Source organism: Melanaphis sacchari, unplaced genomic scaffold, assembly GCF_002803265.2.
Source record: "Melanaphis sacchari strain LSU unplaced genomic scaffold, SCAv2.0 Contig0_pilon_pilon, whole genome shotgun sequence".
NCBI lineage: Eukaryota > Metazoa > Arthropoda > Insecta > Hemiptera > Aphididae > Melanaphis > Melanaphis sacchari.
The window spans coordinates 16,727,618-16,748,774 of record NW_020270366.1 but is presented as its reverse complement, the minus strand read 5'-3'; the positions used below and the strand labels follow the sequence as shown (position 1 = coordinate 16,748,774).

The 21,157-nt window shown below is 25.0% G+C and overlaps 5 protein-coding genes across 8 annotated transcripts; 1 reads left to right on the top strand and 4 right to left on the bottom strand.

Annotated features, from left to right (window-relative positions):
- Positions 1-232: 232 nt before the first annotated feature.
- Positions 233-1,283, bottom strand: LOC112596311. 2 transcript variants are annotated; one of them, XM_025341923.1, is made up of 2 exons: positions 905-1,283; positions 233-673 (listed from the first exon to the last, which is right to left on the bottom strand). In XM_025341923.1, exon 2 carries the CDS (start codon positions 616-618, stop codon positions 301-303), a length of 318 nt encoding a protein of 105 aa, XP_025197708.1. In that variant the 5' UTR covers positions 619-673; positions 905-1,283; the 3' UTR covers positions 233-300. The 2 variants fall into 2 exon arrangements, with proteins under 2 accessions (XP_025197708.1, XP_025197716.1); XM_025341931.1 differs by having other exon boundaries at positions 1,121-1,283.
- Positions 1,284-3,066: 1,783 nt separating this feature from the next.
- On the bottom strand, positions 3,067-7,119 carry LOC112592837. Its single transcript, XM_025336983.1, has 2 exons — positions 6,837-7,119; positions 3,067-4,448 (listed from the first exon to the last, which is right to left on the bottom strand). Exons 1-2 carry the CDS (start codon positions 6,885-6,887, stop codon positions 3,126-3,128), a joined length of 1,374 nt encoding a protein of 457 aa, XP_025192768.1. The 5' UTR covers positions 6,888-7,119; the 3' UTR covers positions 3,067-3,125.
- Positions 7,120-8,642: 1,523 nt separating this feature from the next.
- On the bottom strand, positions 8,643-14,087 carry LOC112603696 (SURP and G-patch domain-containing protein 1-like). Of its 3 annotated transcripts, none has more exons than XM_025352410.1 (13): positions 13,912-14,020; positions 13,236-13,516; positions 13,053-13,162; positions 12,568-12,624; positions 10,879-11,096; positions 10,571-10,802; positions 10,288-10,429; positions 9,936-10,231; positions 9,724-9,863; positions 9,406-9,654; positions 9,173-9,333; positions 8,946-9,075; positions 8,643-8,833 (listed from the first exon to the last, which is right to left on the bottom strand). In XM_025352410.1, exons 2-13 carry the CDS (start codon positions 13,490-13,492, stop codon positions 8,807-8,809), a joined length of 2,019 nt encoding a protein of 672 aa, XP_025208195.1. In that variant the 5' UTR covers positions 13,493-13,516; positions 13,912-14,020; the 3' UTR covers positions 8,643-8,806. The 3 variants fall into 3 exon arrangements, with proteins under 3 accessions (XP_025208195.1, XP_025208187.1, XP_025208177.1); XM_025352402.1 differs by lacking the exon at positions 13,912-14,020 and adding an exon at positions 14,048-14,087 and having other exon boundaries at positions 8,644-8,833; positions 10,879-11,147; XM_025352392.1 differs by having other exon boundaries at positions 8,644-8,833; positions 10,879-11,147; positions 13,912-14,019.
- A 349-nt stretch (positions 14,088-14,436) lies between these two features.
- On the top strand, positions 14,437-14,973 carry LOC112596979 (BET1 homolog). The gene is made up of 2 exons (XM_025342874.1): positions 14,437-14,478; positions 14,549-14,973. The coding sequence occupies exons 1-2, from the start codon at positions 14,466-14,468 to the stop codon at positions 14,899-14,901; spliced, it is 366 nt and encodes a 121-aa protein (XP_025198659.1). The 5' UTR covers positions 14,437-14,465; the 3' UTR covers positions 14,902-14,973.
- A 1,846-nt stretch (positions 14,974-16,819) lies between these two features.
- On the bottom strand, positions 16,820-17,612 carry LOC112600032. The gene is made up of 2 exons (XM_025347169.1): positions 16,910-17,612; positions 16,820-16,854 (listed from the first exon to the last, which is right to left on the bottom strand). Exons 1-2 carry the CDS (start codon positions 17,610-17,612, stop codon positions 16,820-16,822), a joined length of 738 nt encoding a protein of 245 aa, XP_025202954.1.
- Positions 17,613-21,157: the final 3,545 nt, after the last annotated feature.

The window sequence follows — 21,157 nt, the reverse complement described above, 5'->3', positions numbered from 1 at the left end:
GATTTAAACATTGATATAATTAACTATTAGATCACTGAAAAAAGTATAAAATAAGTACTTTATACATAAATACAATACCTAAATGTATTTTTATAAATTATATTACATAACATGCTGTTAACATAATTTTTTGATATTAATTATAATTTCAAAGAATGAAATATAAAGTTAATGATACAACAAATATTTCATAAAAATATAAGAAATTATATTGTTTAACGTAAGTACTTATTACATTATACAAAATAAATTAACAAATTTGAATATACATCTAATTTTGAATTAATTAAATTTATAAATTTATCTTTGCATGGTTTGTACATGTTCCTTTACTTCTTCAATACGATGTACAGATCTTTTAAATTCCCCATATTGTTGGTTGAAATTAGTTGAAACATTTTTTAATTGATTTAAATTATGTTCAGTACGATCAATATTAGATTCTAATAATAATAGACTTTTGACTGTTTGATTTAACATGTCATGACTCTTTGAACTTCGGTGAATTTGCTTGATAACTGATGACATATTATTGATGTTCAACTTTACTCGTTCACTTAACAAATTTTTTGAATCACCAAAAAGGGATCTAGCACTTGTACTTGAAGCTGACGTCATTATGAATTACTACTAATATTGTATTGATTTAATAAGTTTACATCAGCATAGTCACCTAAATAATAATTTATTTAAAAATAGTTAATACTTTATGAACTATAAATTATATAGATTTAATAAAAAAAAAAAATAATAACACTGAATTAAAATACATTATAAATAAAATAGGTTTTAAATAAAAATTGGTAATTTTCATTTTTATGTTTATAGTTATAGATCTAATATATATAACAGGTCAAACTTGAAATTATACAATTTTATTTTGATTGTCATATTTTGTACTTACTTTTTTTAGTGATTCTCAAAACTAGGAGCTATTAATCTATAACATTATTATTACCGATTTTAAATTTTAAAGATAAAATAATTGAGGTATAAAAAATAAGATAATTATAGTTTATTTTCTCTTATATACCTATTTAAAGTATGATTTATAATTAAAGTCAAGACTATAAATTAGAATAAGTATGTTTGGAGTTCATACTGTTAATAGATTTATTACCTCAGACTTTAGGTCTTAATATAGTAATTAGTAAATTTCACTATTGAGTACTGACTGACGACTGTACAGAAACAACACGACGATCGATCTAAGTGTTCCAATTTCCAAGCTATTATTATTTATTACGGCTGTAGATAGTAAAAACGATTAAAGATAATATAAAAATACTATCACAGAATTCTGTGATATTATCACTGTTTAAGATATACAGATTAGCTTACTATTGTATGACGTATACTTAAATAATTATAATATTGGTATAGCCGCTGAAGTCGGGTATGATTTAAATACGTTTTAATAAGTTTTTTGCTCACATGTGAAACGACAGTAGTCAGGAAAGATAATTTTTAACGACTTTTTACTTTAATAGTTGTATTAAAATTAAAATTTCAAATATGGTTGTAAATCTACATAAAATCTTATGATTATATTATTTACGTATGAAACATACCGTATGTTTGATTATAGTGATTATACGTCCAAATTTGAACTTAAAATGACTATAAAAAAAATTGTGCTTTAAATTTTTATGGTTTCATTATGAATTCTTTTTGAGGAATTTTGTATTATATATTTAAGCCTCAACTATAAAAATTGTACATTTTATAAATGTTTAACTGCAAAACAATTAATAAAATGTTCGTGATTTTAACGAATTTATTACAATTTTAACTTTAAATATTTATATTTTAAGAATAAATTGCTCCAATGTATTATGAATATTTTTACATATATGTAAAATATTGTGAAATTTAAAATGAACCTGTTTCATATTTATTATATACAAATTGTTATTATAGGTTTAAAAATTAAGGAAACATTATCATACGGTTGGAAATAACAATAAGTGTATATTTTAATTGAAATGTTACCTATATCTATATAATTTATATTCTATGTATATTTGGATATTTGGGTTGAATTGAATATTCTAATTTATATTTTATAAAAATGACTAATGCAGATTGTAGGTACAACATTTTAAAATAGAAAATTTACGATATTATTATTACGAATTACAATTATTTAGAGCATTTGTATTTTATTGTATTCTAACGTAGAGTAATGTATGAATAGATTTTAAAAGGGATGTTTGTTTTTATTTTTAGTGTCATCATCTTTTGGAAAAATAAAAAAGCTTAATTTTCATTTTGTATAGTAAAATTTGATGAAGTTTATAACTACTGAAGGGAGTTAAAACGAGAATTTTTATGTTAAAACAGTTTTTGACAATATTGATTTCTTTATTGTAATTTAAAAATGAATAACAGTAGAATCAGTGAATGAATATATTCATATAATTATTTTCTATGTATGGTATAATTTTTAAAATATTTTGATCCTTTTTAATCTATTAATAGACATGAGAAATTCTTAAAAATTTATTAAATGATCCCACTTCCCTAAAAAAAAAAAAAAACTCCGTTCCAAAAGAGAAGACACCGGTTTTGCGCAGCTCGAATGACGAGCGTAGCAACGCTTTACCACAATTTCCCCCACTACCATACGCCGATGATCATTTCCGAACTTTACCGACTATTGTCGATGTGTATACACCGAATTACAAAGAATGAAATCAATGCCGTACAACAAAATTAAACAAATACAAGTTACTGCGTAATAATAATCGGTTTCCCAAATAATTATGTCTGAATTATGCTTAGTCCTATATAAATAGCTGTACTTAAAAAAAATTAATTTTATTAGCAAACATAATACTTATTAATAAGTCCATAATAAAAAATACGGAATTTATTATAGATTAAATTAGGTATATCTGTATGATAAATATAAAATACACAAATATTGAAATAATAATGTACAAATGAGTAACTATATAATGTATAAAAAATAAAAATATTGTCAATAGTAAAAAAAAAATCAGTCACATAAAATATACAAATTAAATATTTACACATAAATTAAAAAATAAAAATTGTCAACAGTAAAAAAACTTCAGTCACAAAATATAAAAATTAAATATTTACACAAAAATAAAAAAACATTAAAAATCAGAAAAATCAGAATCATCTTCGTCATCAGAATTGCCGATAGTTAGTACAACTCTCTGTTGTTCTGCCATCAGTTCATCAATCAAATTGTCCATGTCCCAAAACTTGTCTTCTGCTTTCGTGGTGTGGCTGATAAAGTTTTTCCACATCTCAACAGTAACTTTTACAGTACCTTCGATTAGAAGATTATGTACGTCGGCTAGCTTAAAAGTTTTGTTGTTGGCTTTTACGTGATCTTTGACGACAGACCAAGCTAATTCTATAGGATTTAGCTCACAGTGGTAGGGAGGTAAACGTAAGACTACTTTGTTTTGCTCCTTAACCATTTCGTCAATTACATAGGTTGAATACAAAGGTTTCAATCGTTTTACCACTTCTAATAACTCCGGAATTATCATCGAGTTATCGATTACCTCCCCTTTACTTGTGAGCCAATTGATGATGTCTGCCTTTCGCCATTGCGTAGTTGGACATTTCTCTTTTTTCACTGAGTGATAAGGAGCGTTGTCCATCACAATCACACAATTTTCCTTGAGTCTCGGCAAAACACCTTCCAACCAATCACGAAAAGAATCCCCATTCATCTCGTCGTGATAGTCTTGGGTGTTTTTTTTGGATTCGAAACATAGAAGCCCACCTGGAACAAATCCGTCTTCGGACCCTATGTGAACTACTATGAGTCGCTTCCCTTTACCTGTGGGATTGACTGCACCTGTTGATAGTCCCTGGGAAAAAGCGTCTTGGCTAGATTGTACAGTATTGTCACTCCATATTCTGCTCGTAACATCTCCAGCATTTACCCAAGTTTCGTCGAGAAAATAAATTTGACGACCTTCTTCTCTGTATTTTCGTAAATCTCTAATGTACTGTCTTCGCCAAAGAATTATCTCGTTTTTTTCAAGTAACGCGCTGTTACGACCTCGTTTAGCATATTCGAATTCCATTGATTTCATTAATCGATATAATGATGAGCGGGAGAAATTTGGTAGACTTTTATCTTCATTAACTACCGTCAAAATTTTATCTAACGTCGGCAGTTCACGATTAAACCAAAACTGATGGATTTTCCTTCTGATAGCATATTTATCAAAATCGTCAACTTTTGTTTCAACGTTTTTGAAAATTTTTATTTTGTTTGGCGAAGACACTGTTTTGTTTTCGCGATATTGGGCAATTGTGTTTGAAATTGTCTTTTGACCAATTCCCAATTCCTTAGAGAGGATTTCGCGCGCCTTTCTAACAGTCAAATTTGGATCGACTGCCAATTTGGATTTATACGCATTAATTATCATTTCACGTTGACGTGAACAAACAAACTAAAAAAAATAAATATATCTTGTTATCTACATTTTTATAAAAATGAAAATCGACTTTTTCAATTTTAAACGTTTTTAAATGAAGTGAGAAATTTAGTACTACAATAGTAATATTACTTAACAATTTTTTTTAAATTTTTTATACTAATTTATCACAATAATAGTTTTAAAAAAAATGTTTGAAAGCGAGAATATTATTTACCAAGCACTGGATTTGCACAACATAAATTTTTATAAAAAACATTTCGAAATTTAAAATTGAAAGTATTTTAAAATTGTAGATTTATTTAATAAATGATTTTAAAACAATAAATGTATACCATATAATTAGTGTAATTAACTTTCGAGTTCATTATACTTTACTGGAAATAACGTAAAATAGTATGAATAGTTTCATCGTAAAAAAAGATAATATCTTTAAATTAATCTTTATATTTTTAAAATTGCATTGCATATAGTAAAATTAATAGTACCTACCAATATAAAATAAGTTTTAAGTTGTAAGTAGTTTTAAATTGTGTTTGAATTATTACATCGTATTGTATTTTATTTTCATACCCTACCTATCAAAATCGAATATTCACGTGTTGGGTTGATTTTTTTTACAAAAGTTAAGTTTATAAATGAATAATGAGCAGTTTTATATTACGTAATTTCCAGTGTTGGTGAAATTACTATTTTTTGGTAATTAAATTACATTACTAATTCCTTATCAAAATTGTAACTAAATTTTTTTAAGTTAATTTTTTATTTATTTGGTAAATTTACATTTTTTTTGAGTTTAAAAAGTAATGTAATTACAAATATAAATAATTAATACTACTATAATTACTTGTTGTTATTAAGAAAAAAATGTTTTAAGGCTACGGTACTGAGAAAGACTTAAAAAAGCAAAATATCATTTTAACTTTTAAATATGCAAAAATATGCAACATAGAATTTCACATTTAACATCTTAGGTTTTTAAAACAAATTAATAGCTCAAATATACGTCTCCAGATCCTCTAAAAAGAAATGTGTAAATGCTAGAAGTTATGAGTTCTGATCATTATAGTTACTAAATATATACAATTTAACTATAATATTTTTTTATATTTTTATATTTTATTTTTTTAAATAGAAGTTTCTTTCGATCTTTCAAAATTAAACGGATTTCAATATTATTTTTTCTTCATATTACAAGTAAATAACTCTATGAAATAGCTGTTTTCAAATGTTCAAAAAAATGTAAGTGGTTTTTTATTATTTTTACTTTGACCAATATTAAAGGTAGGCCATTAGTCATATTTACATTGAAAAAACTGCATTACAATATCTGAATTATTTTTCGAATCACAACTACTGACATTCTAGTTAATTTACATACTGTATTGGTAACTGGTTCTTTAAAAAAAGTTTTTTATTATTTTCTCCGAATAACCTTTTATTGACTTAAGTCATTTCTCAAATTGGTGGTTCATGTACATACTCGCTATAATATATATTAAAATATTATCGTAAAAACTCGATATGTGATTTTGGATAAAATGCCCAAACACGTGTTTTTGCCTACCAAACTATTAAATTGAATAACTATAAATAATAGTTATTTGCCTTATAACTTATATAGTTATAAACAGTTCACATTTGTTACATAAAAGATAACGTAGTGAATTAAAATGCTGTATACCTATATTGAAATAAGTTTCAGACACAGATGCACAGTTTACAAAAAAAAGGTCATTTGGGCACAGTTGGTATGTCCTTATATGGATACAAAACGACTCATATTATAAGGAAACAATAGAACATATCGGTTTACCACATGGTAATACGTTTTTGTGTTCAATATCCTTGAAAAAAAATATTTTATACGTGTCTCATGTATATCACAGAAAAACACTTAAATATAAAATAAATGTTATACTTAGGTGTATAAATTAGTTACAGTTACAAAATACTTTTTTATAGAAAAAAGTGGGTATCAGTATCTTGTTCAACAGTTTTATAAATATTTCTTTAACTAAATCTTTGTAATAGATGTTATAGTATAAAGCGTTAAATTTTTTAATTGGTAAAGAAGTAGTATTCGGTTTACTTTTTATTTAATTTTGTTAATGAAATGAATATAGTTTAAATATTAGTAATTTGTTTTTTCATGTTATATTTCGTATTTTTGATTATAAAATTTAATATATTTTATATAAGGCTTATAATCAATCCTTGATTCAACTAATAACTTAAACCGCATGAACTTCATTTTTTAATCGATTGTTTTTCAAAATTTAATTAAATTTCTTATATTATGTCACGTTTTTAAATTTGAATATTTGTTACTTTACGGCTTTTATGAAATGGTCGATATTCATTTTCTTAAACAATTGATTCAAGTTAAAAAAATATGCATACCTTTCCTTTGATATTTCGTTTAACCGCCGACGAAAATTCTACTCCAGCCATTTCTTCTTCGGTAAATAAAATAAAATTAAAAAAAATAATAATGAAAAATCAAATGCAATTTAGGTACTGAGCGTTTGCTAGTGACGGTGTGCTGCGTGTAAACAGGATATTACAAATGATACACAAAAAAGATTGGAATTTGAATCGTTCGGTATAACGACCAGTCAAATATTTATCATCGGTTAGGAGCGCTAGCAACCATGCTAATCAAACAAGTGGTTCCCTGGGACAAAGTGGGGGATGCGCGCCGCCGAACGGAAACTGGTCGCCGCCCGGTGTCTTCTCTTTTGAAACGGAGTTTTTTTTTTTTTATATATCAATTGATCTTATAGTTGTACAATAATATTAATAACATAAATGTACAATGTTTTTAATATATTTTTGAAATTTAAAATAATGTAAATTACAAATTACAAGTAAGTAGTTTGTAGTAAAAAAATTATGAAATCTTTAACTTTATAGCTAAAGTTTGAATATATAATATAATACTCCTTAAAAGTAGCTTATATTAGAACTGAAAAATGTATACTTTTGGCTTATATAAGCATTATTATTTTTATTAACATTTGAAGTTCAAATTAGGATAAAATTACATATTTAAACTCTAAGAATGATATTTATTATTTTGTTAGTTTAAAATCACTATTTTAGTACACAAAACTTTTACGTGTATTGTTATATATTTTAATATTTTCAAACGTTATGTTTTTGGAAAAAAATAAAAATTAATACATACCTAAATAAGTTTATCTAATAGTGACATCAAAAAACAAAATATTAACATAAAATATACTTTGTAATACAAGCTGACAGTCAATCTTATAGATAATGAGTTACTACCATTTTACATCGCTAAAATATTAATAATAATTTGTTTGGTCCCCTTCCTAAAAATTCCAGTTATACCATAATTTCTTGTTTTGTTTTTTCTAATTATATCAATACGTTTTTGCAGGGAATTTACTTACACACAAATGTATCTACTATATTCAATTTTATATCAGAAACCACTTTCATAGTTGTTAATTGAATCATTTTTACTTTTCCAAAAGGTTAAGACATTATTGATATTTGTGATTGACTCACCTCATTCTCAAAATTTATATTTTTATTCTTGGAGTTATGTCAATAGATTTTCTCTGATCTCTTAATGTCTTAGTTAATAATTACATATGAATAAGATTAATATATTATATACAAATCTAACAAAAATAAAAAAAAATACTGTTTATCTATCCAATATTTTAATAAAATTTTTTTGATGGTATAAAAACATTTTTATGACTGTAATTTATATGTTGTACATATAAATATATAATTTTAAAGTAGCTAATAGGAAATTATATTTTTTTATGAATTTACCTTAGACAATATATGTATGATAAAGGAGGAAAAAATATTTTTCTATTATCTATACATAATATTTTCTACCAGAAACAGATTTATTGACCACTTCACTCTTTACCAAAAAATTATTAAAAAAATAAAAATATCAAAACTGAAGCATTCTATGTTTCACTAGGAACCTAAGAGAATATAAATACTTATGTTTTAGTAACAGACTAATGATAAATTTAATGTTGAAAATTACGTTAAAAATAATTATCTAAGTGATACTATAAGAATTAGAAGGTTTCTGGTAAATAAAAATTTCATAAAAACTGTTTTTGTTTTTTTTTTTGTGTGAAACAGGATCATCATTTAATAAACCATTTTTTATATGACATCATATAAAAGTATATAATATAATTTACAAAAAGTATATATATTTATGAGATTAACCAAGTCAAAAAGATTAAAGTAGCAGAAATTAATAATTTAATAATAAAAAAAAAAAACAATATAATAATATGAAATACATATTATAATAAAAACTAATAGAAATTACTGTTTAGTAAATTAAATATTCCTAATTGGTTTTAATAATACGGTCTTCGAGGATTATTCTGAAACATTAAATCAATATTAAAATTAAAAACAACACACCTAATTTTGTTGTACGAGTTATAAATTATGATTTTTATTTTGTTAAGAAAAATTAATGTAAATTTATCTTACCAAAGGATTAGGGCGAAAACGATATGCTAACATCATTCGTTTACGATAAGCATCAAATTCATCATCATTTTGTCTGAGTTCTGATGGTCTTTCAACACCCAAACCATGATTTTCATTATGAGATCCACTTCTGAAATATACATATGTCTCATTTAAAAATACATAAAAAATGAGTGTATTCATTCACAAAAAGTTTAAGATTTCCAATATTTATAAGAGTATATTACTTATTAACTGGCTCGACAATACCAGTACCACTAGATCCCAAACCTTGCCCTTCAGACCACCCAAGTTTTTGTAACATCTGAAAACCTATATTGTCTTCTTTTAATTTAAATTCTTTATAATCAGACAAATCAGGCTCTCGATCTTCTCTCAAAGCAGAATACTGAAAATAAAATATTGAGTAAATTTATTAAATATAAATATAAAAGTGTTACTTTAAATTTAAAGTCAATACCTTTTCCATAAACCTAGCAAGTTCATCAGGAGGTAAAAAGTCACCAATATGATGTTTATCTTTAGACTTCTCAGTTAATTCTTCAGCCCATCTTTCAGTGGCAACCATTTCCTCTTTTCTTAATTTATGTTCCCATGTACCACCTTCAGTATCTTCATCACTATCATATTCATATTTAAATTTTCCAGCTTTTTGTAAACTTTCCAATTGTTGACGTTTCTTTAGCATATCTTGATATAACAAATTTATCTGTAATAATAATTAGTTATAAAATAATATCCATGTATGTATATCATATACATTACACATTAGTATTACTTTATAATGATCTTCTGCTTTTTTCCAATCTTCTTCAGATAAATTTATTGTTCCAAATGATTGCATCGCATACTGTATTAAAGCGGGATCATTTCGTCCAACTTGACTGATCATAGGTCCAGACATACCAGGCACACCAACTAATTAAAAAAATTGTAAAGATAAAGTGATTAGTAAAAAAAAAGTTAAAATGTTGAATATTATTTAATTACCAAGTTTTTGAGCATTTACTGGTTGGGGAATACTTTGATTGATTGCAAGAGAAGGAGTACCACCAATTGCTGAAGTAACTGTAACTTTAACATTATCATTTGCCCAACGACTTTTACGTTTACGTTTTTTATTAGTTCCATCTTCATTATCAAAGTCTGTAATAGGTTTTTGATTTGCTAATGTTTGAGGTTTTATCTCAGTTGGAGTTAATTTATTAGCAATCATTTTTGCTTTTAAGTATCCAACTCTTTGGCGAAAAATTGTATAGGCTGGAGAATTTTTGTCTCTCAAAAATCTAAAATATTTAATAATATTTAAACATTTTATAAATATATAAAAATTGATACATACAATAAATTAGCATCTTGGGGTCGTTCTTGTAGTATGATATTTTCAATTTTATCACCATATTCAGCAACTGTAGCTGCCAAACTTTCGACATCTTGATTGTCAAGCACTGCTTGTGGTTCACATCTCATCACTGTATTCAAAGCTAGACAACTCTGAATAAGCTTAATTTGCGATTAAACGCAAACCCCCTCACCCAAATTCCCACAAACAACCCAATTTATATAATAAATTATAAACGTATAGATGTTTTTTATACAAAAACTACAATTGTTCGTAACAGTACCTCTCGGAACCGGTGTATAAGCTTCAATTGTCTGAGGTGTTGCATTCAATATATGTGCTGCATCTGGAGTTGGTCCCAAAGACACAGTAGATGTTTCAGTTACTATAAGTGATGGTTGCTCATCAGCATTACGAGGTACAGTTGTTGTGGTTGTAGTATCTGTAACTATTGTAGCTGTTAATGGAGGAGTTTGCAATGGATATTGTTGATAAGGACCATGAGGAATAGTCATCTGTAATATAATTTTAAGTTAGTTATATAATAAGAGTAATAATGAAAATACTACAATATAGTTGTTAGTTTATTACTTTTGAATTATTTTGAGATATAAATACTGGATTTTGTGGTTGATACATTGAAGTTGGTTGTGAAATTTGTAAAATTGGATGTGTAGTAACTATTGATACAGTAGGAACTTGAACCACAGTGGTCTGAGGTTGAATTGAAGTTACTTGAACAGATGGAGTGTTATAAAAGTTGGATGGTTGGTATGATTGATTAATATTATATCCAATAAACTGATGATCTGGAATAAAGGGCTCAGGTTCTTTAAATGCATCTATACTATAATTTGACTCTAAAACATGATAATTACAAATTATTAAAGAAAATCAATATTTATTAATAATTGTAATAAACTTCAATATTTTCACTTATTTACTAAATTAATATTATAAAGAAGCGATATTTTAAACAGTAAAACAATTATTTTGCTTTTATTTTTATTTTTATAAGATACTTATATATAATCTACACTGCTTAGCATAATAAGTATTTGTAAAGAAAGGCAGAATACATGGTTTACATAAATAAAATGCCACCCATTAGTGACTCTTTGCTTGAAGGGAAAGCAAACAATTATAGCCATAAAAATAATTAATGATTTAGAAAATATTCTTTTTTCAAATAAATTTAGTTGTAACAAAACAACATTTAAAAAATAAATTATAACTTACTATTTTTATTGTTATAATTTTTAAGTATTTTAGTTATTCAAACATAATATTTATTAAATTTTGTATTCATTCATCTTTACTTAAAGTATTTATATTGTAACTAAATTGCAGATTTAATATAAAGAATACTATTATTGTTTTTTTATTTTTATTATGGATAAAATCTGGTTTAGGTTTTTTTTATAATATATATATAAACCTACATCATCAATAACATAAAAAAAATTATATAAAAAGTAGAAAAAATATATAAATATTTAGATCATACAATATTTTTAAGAGAGAAATATTTGCCATAAAAAACATTTAAAGATTTACTAAAAACTCAATATTTTTTACAAAATTGCCTACAAACATTAAAATTTTGGCTGGTGAATGTGTATATAATTTGTGTTAGACTGTTTAAGATAAAATTAATTAGAAGATCTGCAATTTGTTGAATTTATTTATTTTTCAGTAATTTAGGACACTCAATTATATTATTAAATAATTTAAAAAAAAAAAATTTAATTTTACTCCTTTGAATCATTATTATAGTGATTCTATAAGCATGTAAAATATATAAAAATAGAATTTTGTTTAATATTATTTTGAAAATAAATTTTATGATACTTTAAGTTTTAAAATATTATTAATGCAGAAAATCATATTTTTTAAGACATTTTGTTATTTTTTTTTTTAGGATATAAGGACACATTCTAGTTATAACTCATTAGCAATTAACTACATACTCAATCAAAATTCAATTTTCAAACATTAAAATATTTTGTTTCAAAATATTAAATTAATAATATGTGATATACCATTCAAAAAAGGTAAATTAATAAAATTACAAAACATAATTATCTTATTTTTTAAGGATTAAGAGTAATTTTTAAAGTGAGTAATACTACTTATAATTTTTTAAATGATTATGATTTACTGTTAATAAAATTTTTCTGTAAATAATTTCAGAAACTAGCTATTAAATTAAACAATAATTTTCATCAATTTTTTTTCAACTCGAAATGTATATTCTTCAAAAAATAATTTTATTCATACCTAATTTTGGTCCGTGAACAACTTTTGGTTCAATACTATTTTCAAGATCTTTAATATCTAAAAATATAAAAATTCAAATAAATAAATTAAACTTAAATATATATTATATTACAAAATATAAGATTATTTTAAATATTGTTAAAAGCAATTATAAATAATACAAGTAAAAAAAAGAATATTTGTAAAATTTAAGAACATAACAATATAATAAATATAATATTTATTTTTTTTATTTAAATCCCATTTATTCAAATAAAAAATAAATTATGTTTAAGAGAAAATAAAATAGTAACATAGGTAATTATAAATTTTAAGGGAAAACAACAGATATCCAGAGTCATAGTAATTAATAATTCTGCAATATTTATACATTATATACAAATGGATGGTTGTTATTTTGTAAGATAACTTTGTGAGATGCTAGATTGAAAACTGTACTATATGAAAAGTATAAATAAATAAATAAATATAAAGTCAAATTTTACCAGAAGTGTCATCTTTCTCAAAAACATCAGCTAAACTAGGTTTATTCTTATGAGCTCCTGTAGACTCATACGGTAGATCATCATTGGAACCTTTTACTAAAGTTTCATTCCTGTACAAGTAAATTTATTAATTTGAATAAATATTTTTAAAATTAACAAAATTATTAGAAAAAGATTACCAACTTTTTGATACTCTTAGATTTTTGATAAAATGATTTGATTTTGTCCAATTTTATTGCATTTTTAGAAGTAGCTAAATGTTGTTGTGATTTATTTTCTCCCGTTAGTTCAGCAATTTTCTTTTTTTTTTCTTCAAATCTAGCTTGAATTTCACGTTTTTTCTGTTCAATTAATTGTTGTTGTTTTGACATTTCTTGAAAACGTTCACTTCGAGACTGTTTTGATGGAGTCGTTTCAGAAAATTTACCATTTCGAAACATTGTAATAAACTTTTTTTATATATACTATAAACAAAATAAATTAATATTAGAATAAATTGACAAAATAATAATAAAAGTAAATACAGTGGCGTAGCGGGTAGCCTTACAATATTAAGAGGTTATAGCCTCCAACCACAACCCAAAATGTTCTTAAATATTTAAAAATGTTTTCAATGTTCTGTGAATATATTAATTATAACATAAGCATTTCTTTAAATGATTTTTTGAATGATGATTACAACAAGTCTATTTACTAAATTGATGAGGAATCTAAGTTAATTTTACAAGATATAACAAATTATTACATTCTTCTTTCAACCAAAAATGAAGCAAATTTTTAGCATCACCACTAGGTCAACAGTTAAAAATAAATAATAAATTGAATGTATTTTTGTTTAAGTATAATTAAATGCACTTACAGTATGAATATTAATTTTGGAATGCTTAATTGGAAAGGTTTTAAATAGGAAATTGTTTTTAGAGAGAGTATTAAGAGTCAAATCACATCATAAGAGTACAATAAAATAAATTATATCTATTTCATTACACACATACTTGAATAATTTCAACGCACAAAATATAATTTTCAAATAAATAATTAAATATTAATAATGAATAATTACATAAGTGGACAATAATTTAAATAATCTTTTATATGTAAAGTATAATTTTTAGTTCTAAATAGTGAAATCTAAACATTCTAATTTCTAAACAGTGAAAACACTGAAAACCATGAGATAACCAACTTATATTTTTTTGATATAATTTGTTATCACTTTATCACTTTACAAAATAGACAACGAGGCACTGATAATAATAAAAATAAAAAGTTAAATTTCGTAAGATTTTTAGATGTTGAATATTTCACTCATAAATTCTTAGTAAAATAATAAAATAGTAAATATTAAAATATATTATGATAATGAACATTTTTTCAAGACAAAAAGATAAAATATAAATTTTTATTTAGTTGATGGATTATAAAGGTATGTTTTTATTAAACAATTAAACATAGAAATTTGAATATTTTGTTGAGTTTATTACTTTTAATTTCAGATAAAATAATGCGTAGATCTCACGGAGGAAATTATTATGATCCACTGCCTTCAAGCAGTTCATATGGTGGTGAGTTCATTGAAACTGAAAATGATGATTTAACTGAACAACTAAAAGATAAGGTGAATACTTTGAAGTCTCTCTCTATTGACATTGGTGCAGAAGTAAAATACCAGGATCGCTTACTAAGAGATATGGATCATGATTTTGAAACTACTGGAGGATTTTTGAGTAATACACTTGGTCGAGTTACAAGACTTACTAGAAATAGTGGTGGTTATAATATGCTATATTTAATTTTATTTAGTTTGGCAGTATTTTTTATACTATATATATTTTTGAAACTGAAATAAAAATCTGTAATTTATTATATATTTATTGCTATTAATTACTGTGATTGGTTATTGAAATTCCATGTTATTAAAAAACATAATAATTAAATTATTTTAATGATTTATACATTTTAATAAATTTACATTTTACAGATTTTATTTTTTATAATGAAATTGAATTTAAATTGAATTATTATACTGTTATCTGTTGTTAAATTATTAGTGATAGTTTGATTAATGCAAAATGATTTAACATTTCATTCAAAATTGAATATTCTGTCAAGTATTTAAAATATTTATAATTTTAATTATGAATACAAGTATGGTCATTTTGCAGTAAAATAGCATCTTAAAATTATAAAACATTGATTGTTTCCTTTTGAATATTTTGAATATTAAAAAGACTTTATATCATAGTTTTTTCTAATATACTATGCTAGATAAAAATTTATTTTTTTTTAGATTCTGATGAATGTGTTAATTTTACAATGATGTGTTTTTTAAAATTTATTTTTTCTAATTGTGTCATTTTATATTGGGACAGTAAAAGCTAAAAATACTTCAAATGGGGTGATTTTTTTTAGGGGTTAATTTAATATATTGTGAGTTCTGCTTAATTCATCATCAGATCACTGGTTTATAGAATCAACTGTTTATTGAAATCAAAATTGAAAATCTCAGATCAAATTGTATACTACTAATGTTAAATTAACCTTTTATTAGAATCACCAAGTATCGGATAATTGAATCACTTCTGTATACATTCTTATTGTTATAATCTATGAGACATACTTCAAGGTTGAACTTAGAAGATACTTGGTGCTTTTAAACCTTTTTTGTCTATAGTGATAACATTGCCATTATCAAAATTCAAACTTTAGGTAGGTATGTAAAGTAAAACAAGCAATTAAAATAATAGTAATTGTTCTTAATTGGGTAGCAATGACTAAATCAAATGGTGGAAACGCTATCGAATTTGCTATTCTTGTGTAGACTTAAGGATACATGCCACATGAAGAAAGGAGTATGGGAATTATGGCTTTCCCAAATTTTCCAAAATGCCAAAAAAATATTAATTATTTATATTATTGTTATTACATTTACTTCAAAAAATGATAAAATTATATAATTGAGTTATTATTGTCGTTTATGTGTACACTATATTATAGTATTATACAATATGTACAATATTAAACATTATGAAAACTCAAAACATGGTTGAGATCAACTAGGTCTGAAAAAAGATTAACTGATTTTACCTTTTTAAATATTTACCATGATATTTACAGGGTTGGGCAAGATACTCAAAAAGCAGTATCGAGATACTAGATACAAGATACTTTGCTTTGGAGTATCGCGATACAAGATACTAGATACTTGGCTATAGAGTATCGCGATACTAGATACTCGATACTTGGCTTTAGAGTATCGCGATACTAGATACTCGATACTAAATACTCGATACATTTTAATAAAATGATTCACTGTTTTTTAAAAAAATATATATATTTATTATTATGGGGATGACCAAATAAAATAATAAAAATTGACACTTATTCAGTAATAATAAAATAAATCAATTACGACATTACATAATCTCGTTGTCGTCAACAATGCAAAAATAATCACAATACAATTACAGAACAATTAAATAATAATTCTACATTAAAAATTATATAAATACATAATAAAAATAATTTTAGTAATAACATAATGTCCTAAATCCTAATATATTATAATAAATAAGAGTATAAGCCAGTCTGAATTTAATTTAAATAGTACATAACGTCATTAATTTTTAACAATTAAGAAACAAAGATAAATTATAAAGATAATTTATCTTTGTTTCCTTTTAAAAATACAAGTTTTTCAAAAGTTGAATCAGATAATTTATTTCTGGTAGGATTATTAATAAATCCTGCCATGGAAAACATTCGTTCTACGGGTGCTGAAGAGCACAAGCTAGTATTAAATCTAATAAAAATTTTTTTTACATTAGGATAATTGTTAAGAATATTTAAAGATTTACTCTTATCATTAAAAAAAGTTACTACTTCCAAGTCAGCTTTTTTAATGGTTTTAGCAACTGGTTGCGATGAAAAAACAATAAAATTTTCGTCATCTTCATCGCTATAATTTGAGTTATTAGTAACATCATTGTTAAAAATATTTTCTGCAGCATTTATACATAGGTTTTGAATTCTATTTTTTTCGTGGTCATATTCATTTGAGATCCATCTTAATTTAAAACATGGATGGAAACAAGTTGCTAAAATAGCTTCATTTATACTGGGAGATAATTTAAAAAAATCGTTAAATCGTTTTACTAAAGAATTAACCAACGGTGTTATCATATTAGCTAAATGACGAAAATTTTTTTCTTTTAACATTTCTAATCTAGTTTTAAGTGAAAATAATGTGGGTAAAAGTTGACCGTAGTAACATTGATTTTCACTCTGCAAAAAGTCTAAGGCACCAGCAATAGGCTTTAACAACGCAGCTAATTCCTCTAAATATTCCAAATCTATATCTTTTAAAGTATATTTAACATTTAATTCTTTTAACACTAAATTTAATTTGTCTTTGTATTTCAAAAGCTGTGTAATACTGTCATAAAGAGAATTCCACCGAGTTGGACATGGATATTTTAGCGAACAATTTAATATATTATGAATAATTTCTGAAGATTTTGGTCTTCGTGACAAATTCCAGAGTGTTGTACATTTACCCATAACAGAATGGTTGATTCTAGATGCTGGAGTCCCTTTTAAAATGTTGTTAAAATCTACTAATTTTATCGTATTTAATACCTACTTTATCGCGAAAGGTATAATATAATAGACTATACGTTTATACATGTAAAATTACGGATATCTAATAAGGTACAGACGTAAAATCCAATTCAATGTACGTGTGTCACAGTCTACAGATATATATCTATATATATCACATATATTATATATAACTTTATTTTATGATTTATCGGTACTGAAAAATAATTTCCAAGGGCAAGATACTCAAAATGCAGTATCGAGATACTAGATACAAGATACTTTGCTTTGAAGTATCGCGATACAAGATACAAGATACAAATGTATCTAAGATACGTATCTAAGATACTTGTATCGAAGATACTGCCCAAGCCTGGATATTTAATGAAATGTCATTAAAGTTATGACACGGTACTTAACGATAGCCAATACAAAGTACAGGTGCCACAGCAACCGGTTCCAAACTTTACCAATTATTGCCACCACGTACTACAATGACGTCGTGATACCGTTGAGGCGTTGATCCTCTTCCATGCCATTAAGGCACAAGGCGGGACGGGAAGACATATATCGCGCTGGATGAGTAACGGTTACCGGCGAATTTACCCTGTTATAGTGTTATGAAAACTATCGCCCCGACAACAAATCATCGGAACATATATTTTGTTTTTAGTTAACATTGGTATATATCCGCACCTTTTTTTTGTTGTTGTATTACTTTCTTTGTTTTTATTGCTACAAATAAAGAGACCAATGGGCAATGACCATAATTCTGCGCAATTCCTGCAAAACTCGATAAAACATGCTGAGATCTTTTTTTTCTTGCTACACGCTGCGACTTCCATACGGAGTACGGATCGCCGTAGCCATATCAGTTATTAACATGTTTTTAAAAACTAAAAGAAAATTAACTTTATAATGTTAGTTTTATAACTCAATTGCTTATTTTTTATACTATTAATATATTTAAATCTAAAATGGTTAACACTTAACAATTAACAGTTTCAAATGCATATGGATATATGGTGATAATAAGTAGGTATAAAGTGATTGTGTAACCTAGTATTTCAATAAAAAGGGTTGGTGACTAGACATTTTTTTTTTTAAAACTGGAATAAGTTTAAAAACTTAACGCAATAACATTCTGTAAGTAGTATAAATTAAAATTTTTATGGATAGCTTGTAATTAAAACAATCAATAAATAAATGAATGAATAAATTAGATCTGTTGGACAACAAAATATAGATATGTAGGTAGCTTGTATTTACTGCACAAATATATTTTATAATATTATATACTTATGTAGAGTTGAGAATTGAGAGTACCTATACTAGTGTTACTAGTAGTAAGTTTATATTATATTAAACTATATTATTTATATAAATTAATATTTTAATAAATCAGGTTTTAAAATAGCAACATAGGTACGCCGTAGATATATTATAATGGTTATAACTTATATTATCAGGTAGGTAATGAATAAATAAACAGTTAAAATGATCAATTTTCACGTTGAAACTCGTTGATTATCTTCTGTGAATATCAAGGTGGAATATAAAACTTATTGATAAAAATAATTTTTTTATTATCACAAATAAAATACCATTATTATACATAATTATTTAGTTTTTATTTATCAAAACAACATTAATGTAATTAATTTGTAATTATCTGAACATCTATTATGATTTGATTTACATATTGCAATCGCTTATAATCTACATTTTATATGCGAAGTATAGGTAGTGGTGTAATTACGGTGGGATTTGAGTATCGTATCCCTCCCTCCGTAAACTTTTTTTAAGACTGGTGTACTACATTTATATACTAATTTAACTTAAAATATTATTTTATAATATACTCTATATTTTATAAAAATTATACAAAAAACACTAATCCCCTTAACTCCAGCTCACGAGAGAATATTACTATGTACAGTGAGTCCTAATCCTAACTAAAACGAGTTCGATCTCGCACACCAACAACTGTTTGTATCGGTCAGCAGCGCTTAGCACTATATAGTCATATACACAGTGTGGGGCATAATATAAACTATATACAGCGTGCATAATGATGAAATTATATCAATTTAAAACAATTAATGTATGTTCGTACTAATGACACTGTATCACTTTGTATAATATAGTATACGCATTTGTGACATTCTGTAAGCATTTCGTAATTCGTATTGATTTTACTTACTACTTATCATGGGCGGATCCAGAAATTTTCTTTGGGGGAGGGAGCATGGACAGCAAAAAAAAAGGTCATCAGATAAAATATAGAAAAAGCTAGCTGTAAAATCTGGTTTTGAGAAATTACCCTGGGTTACCAGATAGAAATATAATTTTGTCATTTAAATTATATTAATGTCCGTAGTTTTAAAGAATTTACATTAGTTTATATTAAATTATGGTAATATTGATTATATTTATCTAACTTAATGTGGGGAATAACTTTCTTATATAATTGTACAAAGGTAATTTCAACATAAAATATTTTATAAAAATTAAAAATTGTTTAAATAATATTAAACTAAGGAGGGGCCATATTATAAGTTTACCCTCGCAATAGTTTTTTTGGGGGGCAACTGCCCCATCTTGTCCCACCAATGACGTATATGGAAGAGGGCAATAGGATAATGTAAAAACATTTCATTTCCCTCTCGTCTTACAAACATAATCAAAAAATTATACCACTGGCGTAGTATACTACCGTATCTCATATTTGCGTATACAACTAAACTTGGCAATCTAATGCACAAATGCACAATTTTGTATTTTATTTATTTGTGCTTAAATGTATTGTGTGTTCTATTATGTTCATGTTTATATATAACGTATATATAAAAGATAAGTTTATAATATAATTATATTGACACAAAATACATACCTTTTGCTAATAATCCTTAAAAACATTTAAATATACGAGTATTATATCGCATATTTTTATTATTACTGATAGGTATTTTTTATTGTACCTATATAATTTACAAATATGAATTCACTAAAATTAATTGTAATTTAAATATCAAATTTTCAATTTTTAAAGTTAATAAAATTTTCAAACTTATGTAGGTACCTATTTACGGCTTACCTAATAATAATTTAATATCTAATAAATTTATAAATATATTGAATAATAATATTATTTAGTTAATGTTTTTTTCATTATCATTGGGTAGAGATCGAGATAAAATAGTTCAGAGCTACCTATTTTATGTTCGTGGTTCAGAGACGCCACAGCTCACAATTGAAAAAAAATCATTTTATAGTTCATTCTTCATTCTTATTTATTTCTATGGTCTATGTTTATCTCTGTATTCTATAATTCTGTGTCATCCACTAAAACATTTTTATTGTCATCCATGAATGGTATAAATATCCATGATTAGTTAACGGTTTATTTGTTGTCCTTTTCGGATTTAACTAATTTTGTTTTTGTTTTTATGTTATGAGTAGTGACTTAGGCAACTTAAAAAAAGTAAGTAATAATTTTTATATTT